This window comes from Calidris pugnax, unplaced genomic scaffold (assembly GCF_001431845.1).
Source record: "Calidris pugnax isolate Ruff unplaced genomic scaffold, ASM143184v1 scaffold103, whole genome shotgun sequence".
Taxonomy (NCBI): domain Eukaryota; kingdom Metazoa; phylum Chordata; class Aves; order Charadriiformes; family Scolopacidae; genus Calidris; species Calidris pugnax.
Genome location: NW_015090990.1, coordinates 4,764,512 through 4,778,068, shown reverse-complemented (window position 1 = coordinate 4,778,068; position 13,557 = coordinate 4,764,512). Strand labels below are relative to the sequence as shown.

Here is a 13,557-nt window from a genome sequence, read left to right as displayed (position 1 = left end):
TCCACTATGTACAGTATTTTTCATCCTTTATTACTCATGGGAAAACACATAAATAAACAATACCCAGTGGATTCATAATATATAGTTCTGCAGTCTCTGCTGGAAATTAACTAAATTTTAAATAGTATTTTTTAAATTACAAAACTGTAAATTGGGTCTAGGAAGATACTGTACAGTGGCTGAGCAAGGGTTTGCCACAACTGCTTAAGAAACTGGATTTCCTGCGTTTGCCCATAATCAACATATTCACAAACATCTGTGTGCTTGACCACACTGCCCAAGGGTCTCACAGCTTAAACTGATGTTCCTGTGGTAAGCAAGAGAGGAAATACAGGATTGTGTTTTGCATGATGGGATGAATTTTGCATTTCCAGCTCCTACCATTTTACAAAACTGGGATGAGGGCTCTGCAGGAGAGAGGAGTTTCTTCAGAACATCCAGGACTCTAACACTCAGAGGCAACATGTAAAATGCACATCCTATAAAAATCTAATGAGTATTTGTGCATTATAATACCAGTGCCTTGTTTTTATTTAGCTATGTGATGAAGCCCAATTAGAAGTGTCTGAGTTGATTTCATTACTCTGCTTGTAAAATTTCACAGATTTCCTTTCTGTTCTAATAACACAAAGTAAAGGAATCTAAATTAATGGAGAGGAATTAACAATAAACTGCTTAATAATTCAGGCATTTCTTTTACTTAGAGCTGAGAGTACTGGAAGACAATGGGGAATTGCAGTCTGCTTTGCGAGAGATCAGACTTCCAAAAGAAGAAATTAATAAACTTGAAGTGGATGGTATAAGTAAGAATTACATATCTTTATTATACTTTTAATTCCTACCATTTTAATGTTTTACCTTTATTTTGTTATAGTGAGCATTGTCTTTCTGTAGAACAAACTTGTTAGCCTGTCAGGTTTGGAGGAAGAGCCCTGGTTCTGTCCTGTTTGACAACAACCAATTTGCCTGTGCCTCAGGGTATCTCTCAGTAAAACAGTAGTTAAAATACACAAAGCAATTTTTTTAAAAAAAATCATTAATAATATTGGTAAAGTGTTTAAATATCATGTAAAAACATTATAGTACAGAGGTAATAAAATGTGAAATGTAAATTCCTGTTCATGTGTTACACATTATATTGACTTCCATACACTGTTTTCACTAGTGACTTTACAAACAATAATCCGTGCTATTGAATCAATGTGAAGTTTCAAAAGCTCATTTCCCATAATCTTAACAACAATTATATTCCTAGTTGTGTTTTTCTAGGTACCTGGAAAACTGAGTACCCACAGTTTCACAGTTATGTGAAATAATATTTTTATGCATGGTTAAATTAAAATAAAAGCGGAGTCTTTATTTTTTCAAAGTTTTCTTCAACAGCTCAATATAAACAGTTACTTGCATCAGTTCTGTGATTCAGTTTGTGCATTGTGTAGTTTGTGCTGATTCATTTTCATATACTGTGACACCAAAGTCTGGATTATACTTGAAGGAATCATTTTAACCATTAACAATGCAATTCTTTTCTAGCTTTGTGGTACAAAATGCTTCTACCTCCACAGTTTGATAGATCCAAGAAGTACCCTCTGCTTGTTCAGGTGTATGTAACACTTCCTTTCTTTGAATGTTGTTGTTGTTATGTCAGAAAATATGCTTCTTATAATTTGACAAAATCTAGGATATTTGCGACATTTTATGAAGCACAAGCAAAACCACTTAGTTCCATTTTTTTGTTGTGATGGATTTTTTAATATATTTCTGGAATAGAAAGTCAACCCAATGAAAATCAATGAGATTTTTAATAATAATCTTAGCATGGCAAAGATCAGTTCCTCAGAGAAAGAAAAGGGATAAAAACATGTGAGCTATTGCTTGGAGTTCTTTTTTCTGTTGCTGCTACTGTTTATTATAAGGCAGTCTGAAATTACTGATTTCAGCTTCATTAATATGATAAATACAAGAGCCTTCTTCATTTGTTAAGAAAAAAAAAAAAACCAGACACCCCTAAACCAGATGGGCTGGCTTCTTTAATCAAATGTTCCTTGTAAAGAGCATTTGACACGAGTTTTATTTATTGCAGGCAGGAAAGACAACAAAAATTGTAGTGGTGCAAAAAAAAAATGGGAAGCAGAAAAGATTGCTGAGTGGGTGTAATAAACCTTACATCATTTTGTATTAACCAGTGATGATCCAATGGTCCACGAATGTTAAGAGTAATTTAGTTTAGAGTAGAAGATTAAGTCAGTCATGTCCTTGAGGTCAAATGTGTAATTCACATTAGGCCGTTCTCATGAGGAGTGTCTCTCTCTGTACTACTCATCTATGTGGGGTGTGTTCTGCCCACAGCTCCAACAGCACATGATAATTCCCTACTGAAACAAAGATGGTCTGGGGAGGGCCAGAAAGTATACGGACCATTTTTTTCTCCTGTTTTCTTTATCATTGCTGTGACTGCATGTGGAGATCAAATGTGGAGAAAAGCACCCAAAAAGGGCTTTTACAGCTGAGCAGTTTGGAGAGTGGACAGCATTGAGTCTTTGAGGATAAGCCTTCCAAGGATTCCCCTTAGGACAGGTACCTGGTGCTGCACACCTTAGTCTGCACTAAAACTCATGATTTGCCTTAGGCATGAGACCTAAACAATTAAAATGGATTTTAGACAGCAAAATCACACAAATACATGAAAATGGTGGTTGAAGTGTTTGTCTACTGAGCTTTTTCAACAACAGCCATATAGCAAAATACTTGTTGAGAAAATGCAAGTACCTATAGCTCTAGTCCAGTATCCAGCAACTGTTTATAAATGTATAAATATGAGTTGAAAAAGTGTGAATTTTTATCCTCAGGTATGGAGGACCTTGCAGCCAGAATGTAAAGGAAACATTTAGCATTAGCTGGATAACCTATCTTGCAAGCAAAGAGGGAATTATTGTTGCTCTAGTGGATGGCAGAGGGACAGCTTATCAAGGGGACAAGATTTTGCATGCAGTATATCGAAGACTAGGAATCTATGAAGTTGAGGACCAAATCTCAGCAGTGAAGTAAGTAGAATATCTCCTCATATAACTTGTATTTATATGCCAACAAGAAGTAATGTGAAAAAAAATCCTAAATATGCTTCTTAGCCTTTCTTCTGAAGAGCTGACTTCTCCAGGAAATAAGACACGATGACTTGTAGAAAGAAAATACTAAGATGCTTGATGTCAGTGAGGTTTTGTGTGGTATATCAAGTCCATGTACTATTATAGCCACATTTGTATCTACCACTTCCATTTTATAAGAGCATCATCAGAGGCTTCAATCGTAGGCCTAAGGAAATACAAGCGTCAGTGGTGAGAAGTAAGCCTACGTATTTTCCACTGTTCTGAGGTTTTCCCTGTAGGGGAAACCTACCTCAGTGACCATAGCAATTAGCCAAAGATTCATAGTGATGTACCACAGTGATTAGCTAAAGGTCAAATGCGAAGTTTGTACCAAAACTGAATCCTGACACAAGCCTTTGGAGGTTGATTAGTCATAAACTTGTCTTCCGTGCTATTTTAGGATAGTTATGGACAACAGAAAGTGTCTGACATCCTCTGGTAGTTGTGCCCTGAACTTGTTCCTTTGCATCAAAACACTTGAAGTGTTCCAAGGGAAAATAGTTCCCTAAGCAGAAGTTTCGGGAGGGAGAGAAAGCTGAGGTTTTGTAAAGAAATGCTGCCTCTTAAATTTACAGATGCAGTAGTACTGCTAAAGTGAGCAGTTAAAGAAGTGTTAGTTTGAACCCCACAGAAATGAGTGCAAGGCAGGAATAAGGAATTTAGTCTAGCCTTTGGTCTGGAATTTGGCCCATCAGAGCATGGATAGATTTCCAGATGCAATAGTAAATACCTTCTTCCCCCGGAAATAGACCTGACTCTGAGAAGTTTAGCTAGAAATTGGATGTAGCAGTGCAGGTTTCCACAGCTTTCACTACTTGTTTGAGAACACTGCGTGTATTTACAAGTGTGTGTGAGGAGGGTGTCTGTTCCTTCCTCTTTCTGCTTTGTGGTAATTCATTTGCTCCTTGATATAAGCACACCATTATCCTTTTCAGTGATAAATGAAACAGAATAGCTGTATATCATGTCAGGCTTTTCTATTAATATATTATTTGATTTGCTATCCTGAAACTTTTAGCAGTGATGGCATACTTTAAAATATCACAAGAGAGAGAATGGTTTTTTATTACTCTGAATCGTCACTCAGACATAAAATGTCAGAGACAGAGGGAACCTAAACTGATTCTGCAGTTGCAAAATCTGCTGAGACAGTCTGTGAAGAAATGACCTCAGACTTCACACTTCCCAGCTTTCTGTCAGCACCTAGACTAAATTTTTATTCAGTTAAATATATTGCATTCCATCTTCCTGATCTAATGCATGGCTTAAGATGCATGATTTTTAGAGAGGATCCTATACTCTAGTGGGAAATTCTTGGAGGGGCTTTTAGGAGGAACGCCAGGGATTAAAACAACAATATAACAAAGCTGAATCATTTTTTGGCCTTTTTAACTTTGTCCCACCCAGATAGTATCCCACATTTTGGCTGTTATCAGTGCCTTATGCTTGTCCTAGTAAAATAAGGCTAACGTGTCCTGGGATTTTTTTTGCAAAAACAAAACCTATTTTGTTTATCTGTCACTCTCAAACCTTTGTGGTCATTTGCATTATCCCCTTTCTTTTGCTGTTGCTAATGCATCTCTGGAAATAGTCTTCAGAATCCGATGCAGGATTTTTGTAGGAGACCTAGTATTTGTGGTTCTCTTTGACTTGTTTTACTACTGAGTGTATAAGCAAGGTGCACCTTTCATCTATCGCAAACTCATTACCTACTTGAAGCATTAGGAGATGTTTTCCTTATTATTATTTTTTATTATAGTAGCAGTATATGCTCTGCACTTTTCAGGCATATAAAAAAGAAACCTAACTGCTCCAGGGAATCCTTAATCTCAGAAGTTGATACTGTGCCTCTTGAGAGACCAAAGAGATCATAAAATGAGTATGTTGAGCATCTTGCAGGATAAGGTGTGAATGGTAATCCAGTACCTTTGGCATTAAAACGATGAAAACAATAATAGCCTGTGGGAAGGTAGAGCTATGGGAAATGAAATGTGGTTATTAGAAGGAGTACACATTTTTGAACCTTTTTCTCTGCATGTGTGCAAGTGTATGTCTGCACATATGCACATGTATATATATGCATATGTTCAACATGAGTATAATATATGATGTTTAATCTAGTCTGGACTAAATATCCAGGTGGTTTCTAACTATAAGAAAAAAAACTTTTTTTGCTGAGAAGCCAGTTGGGCAGAGCTCTGATACACTGGAAGAAAAATTATTTTGAAGAAATTACTAATTTCAACATTTGTTTGTTTTTTCAAGAAAATGTCTTCCTTTTCCTCTAAAATATCAATTAATTGAATAATTAGTGCGTTGTAGAAGTCAGGCATGCTATGGTGATTGTCGGTTTGCTCAAATTGGTGGGCTGTGTGAAAAAAGTGAAAGAAAATTTTTTTTGTGATAATTTGTTATAGGAGTAGCAATCTTTTGTAATAATGCATTAATGTCTGTGACTTTCTTTTCCATAGGAAATTTATAGAAATGGGTTTTATTGATGAGAAACGAATAGCAATATGGGGCTGGGTAAGTAGTTGCAGTTTTTGTATATACCTTTAAATAAACCTGCAGTATATTTCTTTTAATTCTTCCTTATTCTGTCCTAAATCTGTATGAAGTTTCTTGTATCAGTGTTTGATAGTATTGCCAAAGGGGCTAATTCCTGTTGGTGCCTATGTACGTGCAATTGCAACAGCGCAAGCCCCCAAAAAGGGATCTTTGACAGCTCAAGGGGGAATTTTGCAAAGCATATGTCTAATACATTGTTTGTACTTGAAGTTAAGCAAAATTGAGATTTTTAATTGGCTTTACTTTTAACTTAGGGACGTACTGGCATGGTGTCAAAATTCAAGTATTGTCCTTTCAGATCTGAGATTAAAATGATGAGAAAAGTCCTATGAATGGCTCTCATCAGAAATGTGACCTTGCATCATACAGAATCACTGTATACTTGGTTGGCTTTGAAATGGTCAGCAGGGTTAAATGTAGGTCTGAGGGGCGTACAACATTGACAGCTTCACCAAGTGGAAAAATTCAGTATAGGAGTCACTCCAAATCATTAGCCAGTCTATTTTTCATCTTTGATTTTTTTCGTGTACTTTGCTTTGTAACACTCCAGAACCTTTCGTAGCCAGATGTATTGCAAGTCTTTTTAAATAGCCAGATTCCACTACCCTTAGGCACTGACAAAGATAGTAGCCCACCTCAAGTTCAAATTTTAGGATAGAACTGCATTCTAATAGGAGAAAAATAAATTATTTGAATAGTCGGGATTCTTTTTCCTGTGCTGTCAGCTTCTAAGTGGCATGATTCTTGGAAATGAGATGCAGACCTATTAGTGGTGTTATGGGAGAGCTGAAGACAACTTCTGTGGCACAACGGCCACACAGTCCCTTTATAGGGATTTTTCAGATGTTTAGGCCATCTGACTCAATTTCTCATGTTCATCATGAATGGCTGGATCAAGAATTCATAGACAGAACTGACTCCCTGTCTCCCCAGCTTCAGCACAACAGAATTAATACTATGCAGCAGAACGAGCAGATAAGCAACACCTGAGGATCTCATGGATTAGGAGCAGTACTGTAAGAAATGCTAAAGGGGGATGGAAGCCAGACCACATTTACTCCTCTGAGTAAATCAGTATCAGCTATCCAGCAGTAACAGGCAGCACTGATTTTAAAAATGTACAGAATAAACTGGTATGTTAGCCACTCATTAACATTTCACACTATTTTTCTTTTTATACATGTTCACTTTTCTCTGATTATCATTCAGAAAGACCTTTTATTTCATTCCCTTTAACTGCCTGTCTTTGCCAGGAGAGTTCTTCGGATCTGTCACTGTTTGTTTTGTTTAATTTTTTGTTGTTTTTTGTTTGTTTGTTTGTTTTCATTGGCCCAGTTTTGTTGTAAGAGGCTTGCCCAGAAACACACTAGAGGATGGATCTTACAAGATTCAGTTCAACTGTAACTATAGAATTTGCCTGATCTTAGATAGCACATGAGCAGGGTTGCTAAAATATGAAGCTTTTACCAACTAATATTTAAATTACTTTGGGCAGACACTGCTATAACACCAGGATAAAATGGAGTACCATATGGTGAAATTAAGTGACACAAATGAGTACTTCTAAAGTGACATTAAGTAAGTTAAGGCCACATATTTTATTTTTTTAATTATATCATATTTTATTTCACCACAGTGTTTCCAGAACCGATTAAGAGATTTCACACATCTAAAGTATTGTATCCTAGTAGCAGATGTAATATTCAAGTAACAGCACTATTGCCAAACCTGTCAGTCTTTTTTTCCATTTTTTTTTCTATTTACTATACCATTTCCTGGTCTATAACCTTTGCAAGGAGTTGAAAGGTGTCTCCATATCTATAGCCTACGGCTTGGCAGGTACACATGAACTATGCAGTTCATTGTACTTTCAGACTTGCCAAACTCTTCTAGATGGCAAAAGCTCTTAAATGACCACTAAAGCAATTCAGGTTTGAACTCTATCTCTCTGCCTGTTACAGTGCGTAGATTTATCTGCCTGATCCTAATCCTTTTTATCTTTGTGGATTGATTTTTTTAAAAGATCAAGTAAGTCAGTCAAATGAGCTGGAAAAAATTGTACAAATTAGCATATCCCTCACTGTCATTTCAAGCTGGAATGTCAAAAGAAAGGAGGGACTAACTTACTTTTGTACCAAAAAATATTTAATAGTTTTACTTGTTTCCCTTAGTCTTTCATACACTACTGATGAGATTGATAGTCTTCAGAATTCTTCATGACGCCCCATATTTTTATCCCTCCCTCACTTTTAATCTAAACAGTAACCCATTACTTCCCAAAGACCTTCTACAAGTATTTTCCAGCCCCAGTTCTACATCCTATGTCCAGCCAAACCAAATGCATTTTATTTACAGTATCCTCTTGTTTCAGCAACTAGCCCCGCACAGTTGCACTGTGCAGATATCAGATGTATTCTGATATCCAGGCTTACTTACTACCTCACCTAACTTCCAGCTATGAACTTATTCTTCCTTGCTGGGTCCCAGTTTGATGAGTCAGGCCAGAAAATAATAGAACAGTGGCAGGCAGAAGGGAGGAGTTGCTCCAACCTCAAGTTCTCAAGTAACGGAGTCTGTTGGTACTGATGATGGGGCAGGTTCAATATGCCAGTCATTAGCAAAAGCTAGATAGTTTGTAAAGGGAGGGAAGAAACCCTATAACTCTTCTTGGAGGTGCACCCTGAAAGGATGAGAGGCAATGAATACAAGTTGCCATAAGGGAAGTTTTGTTTGGGTGTTAGGAAAAAAATTTATGACAACAGTGATAAACATTGAAGCAGATTGAGTAGGGAGGGTGTGTAATGTGACTCTGATCAACCTCATTTAAATCTGAATTTATCTCTGTTTTGAGATAGAGTTTGTGCTAGATTACCTTGAAGGACCCTACCAACTTAAATTTTTCTATGATTCTAAGTGGTAATAAGAGCAATATCCTGTGATAAGTGTTGAAGAAGTAGCAAAAAAGAAGTGTTCCAATAAAATTGTCTAATCTCTCTCACAAGAAATCACATCAGATCCATTTGAAATAAATTAATTTAAAAAAAAAATTTGAAAGCATGGAGGACAAAGCAACCAAAGCTTTTAAAGTAAAATATTTACTTTGGAACTAATTCGTATGAGTTTGATTCAGAAAACAAAATGATATTTCACCAATAATTTTAAACTGTCTGTGATTTCTTCCTAGTCCTATGGTGGGTACGTAACTTCTTTGGCACTTGGATCTGGCAGTGGAATATTTAAATGTGGAATGGCTGTGGCTCCTGTTTCCAGCTGGGAATATTACGGTATGGAAACTTGTCGTAAGTCCTGACTTGGAAAGCAAGATGTAGCATTTCATGACTTTCTAAATGAAATCATTGCAGGAGACTGGCAATATGAAACTTAGAGACATTGCAATTACCTAGACATAAAACTCTGAAGCTTAATGTTTTCCTTGCTAAAAATAACTGACTGCAGCTGGCAGTTTGGAAGAGACTTTGTCACATACCTTCTTCAGGTATGCCCAGATGATTCCATATGCACATCTGTAGCATTAAGTGTGTAAAGCTCCTTGATAAACAACTATATGCAGGAGTGATCTCCCTAAAAATCCTGTTAAAACAGTATCACTGAATTCAGAAACAGCTGAAAAGACTTTCCTGCAAGTAAACGGAATCACAGTGTACTTCAACTTCAGATACTGCAGATGATCCCTGTCAGGAATCAGTATTTCTGATGATTGCAAAGTTATTTCCCAAAAGCAGTAGAAAAGAGAGGGACTCAGTGTGTCTGATGCATTTTTTTTAAATTAAATATTTTTCCTTTTCAGTGTTTCTCAGCCACACCTCCTGTGTGGTTGTGTTACAAGACATATTTTTATTTATGTTTATTGACTTAGGCTCCAAACTGTTCAGCGGAAACTCTAGGAGTATACTCCTAGGGCCTTACTGTGTGAATAAAGTAGGCACATATACGTACTTGCAGACCTATTAAGCTTTTGGCATGGTGTAAAGGAACCTTAGTGTAAAAAAGAATCATGGCATGCATGTTTTCAGTGAGCAAAATGTAGCACTTTGAACACATTTACTTAGCATATGGTCGTTTGCTAAGAAGTCTTGGTTATGAGAAAAATTTTTGGTTAAATGGGAAAGATTCCTTCCCTGACTGCTAGCACAGACATCCCTTGTATTTATGGTGTTTTGCAAACAAAAGAGAAAACATTTGTATGACACAGGAAGCATAGTCTTCATGTTTTCCCTGGCATCAAGATTTTTTAGAGACATTTTCACTCATGATTGCAAAATTATTTCCTGAATGCAGGCATAAAGCACTATTTTGGCAAAAGTCTTTCAGTAAAAGAAGAGGTATAAACTTTTTTCCAAGCGTTGAAAATTTAATTAAGTTTTTAAGTTAAAGTAGATTAGAACTGCACTAGTGAATTTTTACTTTAGCTGAATGTTCAGGAGGTAGTTAAAGAATCTTGCTAAGAACACACTGTAAAATCCAAACAGGCAAATGTACCTCCACTAAGGAAGGAAGGAAGGAAGGAAACAGAAGGAAGTCATGAGTCATAGGTTTTGGCAAACAGATCATGTTAACATTAGGGTGAATTGTGTTAGGGGCAAAACTACAGGATGCTACATATTTGAGTCTCTAAGTAGTATCAGTATATCAGAGGATGTACTGGCCCCTAGAGCTTCTAAATTCTGTCCCACCCTCTTTTAATGCACAGATTAGACTCTGGACTATAATCTTTTCTCTGAAATCCTCCCACTCACCTCCATTTTGTGTCAGAGTTAGTAACAGCTGAACAATCATAAAATGGCAAGGGAAAATTGCATTTGGGGACAATGTATCATTAAAAGCATTAGATCTGTGATTGTTTTATTAAAATTTGCAATTTATCTCCTTTTTCTTCCTCAGTAATTGACAAGCCAAATCTTCCACTTAGTCATTATAATGTAATTCTGCTGACCTCTGTGGACTTGTTGTAGCTATACTGGTAGAAGAGAGTGGAGAATTTGGCTCAGAATACTGTAGAAATGCCAGCCATTCAGAAGGAGACTATTTTACTGAAAACTTAAGCCCAATATGGTTGCTTGACACTGTGTTGACAACAGATATTGCACATTTTCTGTTTTCATTGAATGATAAAGGATTTTGATAAAAGATAGTCTGCTTAGATTTTTTTGGTACTTAGTTTATTACAAGTGATCTTCAGGAGCCTTACTTGGCTGATCTGGGAGACACAGAACAAATCTTTAGCACTCAATGGTAACATATGTAAAGGGTGCAAAATAAGCCATGGGAACATAAGTGTATTGAGTCATTTTCATTTCCTGGGAGGATTCTTATTTCTGCTTTTTAAGAGAATTATTCTAATGCAGTGTACCAAACTGGACAACGAGGTAGACAATCCCAATCCCTTACCGATTGCAATGGCCGTCACCTCTCTTATGAGAGGGAAAGATGCCAGCTCTTCTTTGTCAGAAAGCCCTGACTCTGTTAAATAAATAAAATTCTTGTAATACTACAGCTTGACTGCTCAATATGTGTCAGCTACTCTTTCAAGGCAAGGTCATAAAGAAAGTAATGTTCTGGTAGTGACAGCTGCTGTGTCAGTTTTCCGCAAATTTTCCTAACAGCTCTAAGTTAAATTACAAATACCCAGGCAGCTCAAAGATAGCTGTTCCTACTGATTTCTTGGTGATATATACTGTTCATTATTCATATTTGTTTTATCAAATCTGTTAACATTCTTTGTTGTAGTTATGAAAAGGAATTGAACAGAGACCTGAACAGCAATTGCACCACTTTTTCAGTGCAAGCCTGTATCGTTTCCTGCTCCCCCTAATTGCTGCGTATTTGCATTCAATAGGAAAATGACAACATATATATCCATATTTACTGTATATATACAGACACATCCCAGGCTGGAATTCTGCTCAGCTCCTCTTTTTAAGGTGTCAAAAATAGTCTGTGTCATCTTTCCACCATGCACCTGTGTTGGCTCATTGGCTCATTCAACTGACTTCTGGAGTGCAACCCAAAAGCATAGAGCAGTTTATCCACAAAACCTCTGTTGGTTCCACAGATGAGTATCAAACCACTATTTCTGCAAGGACAGTTTGGAGGATGCTTATTAATTAACCTTCATAGTTAATTTTTTAAAACAGGTTTAAATTTGGTATATTATGAGGAAAACAAGCAGAACAGATACAGTTAAAATAACATTTAATTTGCTGTGTGTCACTAGAGGCATGAAAATATCTGTACATTCTTTATCTGTAGCTTTTTTCTTTAATATTGCAGCGTCTATCTACACAGAACGATTTATGGGTCTTCCTGTAGAGTCCGATAATCTTGAGCACTACAAGGTGAGAATTCTCTTTCTGTGTTGATCTGCCTTAAACTTGAATCACACTTCCATGAACAAGTAAAACTGTGAAGAAAGAAAATGACCTTTTGGCTCCCATAGTGGCAGCTCAGCTAAGCTACTGCTGTGAAATTTGTATCTCCATAGTTACTTGTGGGTTTGTATTTATCAATCCTAAATAAGCTAAATTGAAGGATCTTTATTTTCTCCCTTGGACAAGTGAGTTCTGCCAGTGCAAACCATTAGCCTAGGAAAGAACTCGCATGAGAGAGGTTAAAATGTTGATGTTTGTAATGTTTTGGTTGGTACTGTTAGCTGTGGTGTGCAAACTGCTTCATGCAAATTTAGCTCTCTGATATTACCATCATAAGCATACTAAATGGTCAGAACAGCTTTCCCTACCTGGAACAGGTTGTTTTTCTTCTTTTTTTCTACATTGACAGGAAGTCTGCAGCTTCCTCTAGCAGCACAAATCCCAGCTCTGAATGCAGAGGCCTGAATTAACATCCAAAGAAGTTAGTGGAAAGACTCCTATTACAGATTTTGGATCATGTTCTCAGTGTGTATTCTCCATACCAACTTACAGAAAAGAAATGCTTAATACCAAATGCCCTGGTAGAGCTGTTTGGGTAGCCAGGAATTACAGTGTTCAGGGAATGACACATGGCAAGTGCTGTGCTTTTTGTGAACTGGCCTTTAGAAAAGGCACTAAATATATAGGGCTTCTGTTATAATCTCAGATTGATATGAAGTCACTGCTGTCATTATTATGCCAGTCCAACTGTTTGATTGTTGTTCTACTAGGTAAAGAAAGCCTTTCAGCTCTGTGACTGAGTGGTTTAAATTGAAACTGCTGAACTGTTCATTTTTCCTCTTAACAGAATTCAACTGTGATGGCAAGAGCAAAGAATTTCCAAAACGTAGAGTATCTTCTCATCCATGGAACAGCAGATGGTGAGGTTTGCAAATGGCAGTACAAATACAGAGCCAGAATCACTTTGTTTGAAAAACATTAAGCATCTTTTTAGGCCTTTGATTAGGGTCAGTACTTAGATCTTTGGTAGATTTCCATATGACATATTATAAGATGCTTACTCATTCTTAGTAATGTCAACTGTATCACTTGATAATTAGTGGACACAACTTAATGCACTATAACTTTATGCTTTGTGGTATTTACACATTTCAACAGCTAATCTCTTTTTTTTCCTTTTTCAGATAATGTGCATTTTCAGAACTCAGCACAAATCGCAAAAGCTCTGGTTAATGCACAGGTGGATTTCCAGGCAATGGTAAGTAATAGACTATTTTTCATTTTGAACAGTGGTTTATGGCTTTATCAATAAGCTTATCTGACATTTGGCAATGTTTTTAAGAACTCAGTTCAACTGAACATGCTTCAAAATCTGGCAATTGTGAGTGCATTTGTTAATCTTCATAAAAACTTTCTTCCTCAAAGGATTTTTCTGCTTTCCCTCCCCTCCCCCC

General features: G+C 36.7%; 1 protein-coding gene across 2 annotated transcripts in view; it reads left to right on the top strand.

Moving 5' to 3' along the window:
- The window catches only part of FAP (fibroblast activation protein alpha), a 42,372-nt gene that overhangs the window by 26,265 nt on the left and 2,550 nt on the right, over nucleotides 1-13,557 (top strand). For both annotated transcript variants that reach the window (XM_014954765.1, XM_014954766.1), the window contains 8 exons: nucleotides 705-803; nucleotides 1,534-1,603; nucleotides 2,850-3,044; nucleotides 5,618-5,672; nucleotides 8,899-8,998; nucleotides 12,006-12,070; nucleotides 12,951-13,023; nucleotides 13,288-13,361. In XM_014954765.1, the coding sequence (XP_014810251.1) occupies nucleotides 705-803; nucleotides 1,534-1,603; nucleotides 2,850-3,044; nucleotides 5,618-5,672; nucleotides 8,899-8,998; nucleotides 12,006-12,070; nucleotides 12,951-13,023; nucleotides 13,288-13,361 (731 nt within the window). The remainder of the gene's footprint in view (nucleotides 1-704; nucleotides 804-1,533; nucleotides 1,604-2,849; nucleotides 3,045-5,617; nucleotides 5,673-8,898; nucleotides 8,999-12,005; nucleotides 12,071-12,950; nucleotides 13,024-13,287; nucleotides 13,362-13,557) is intronic.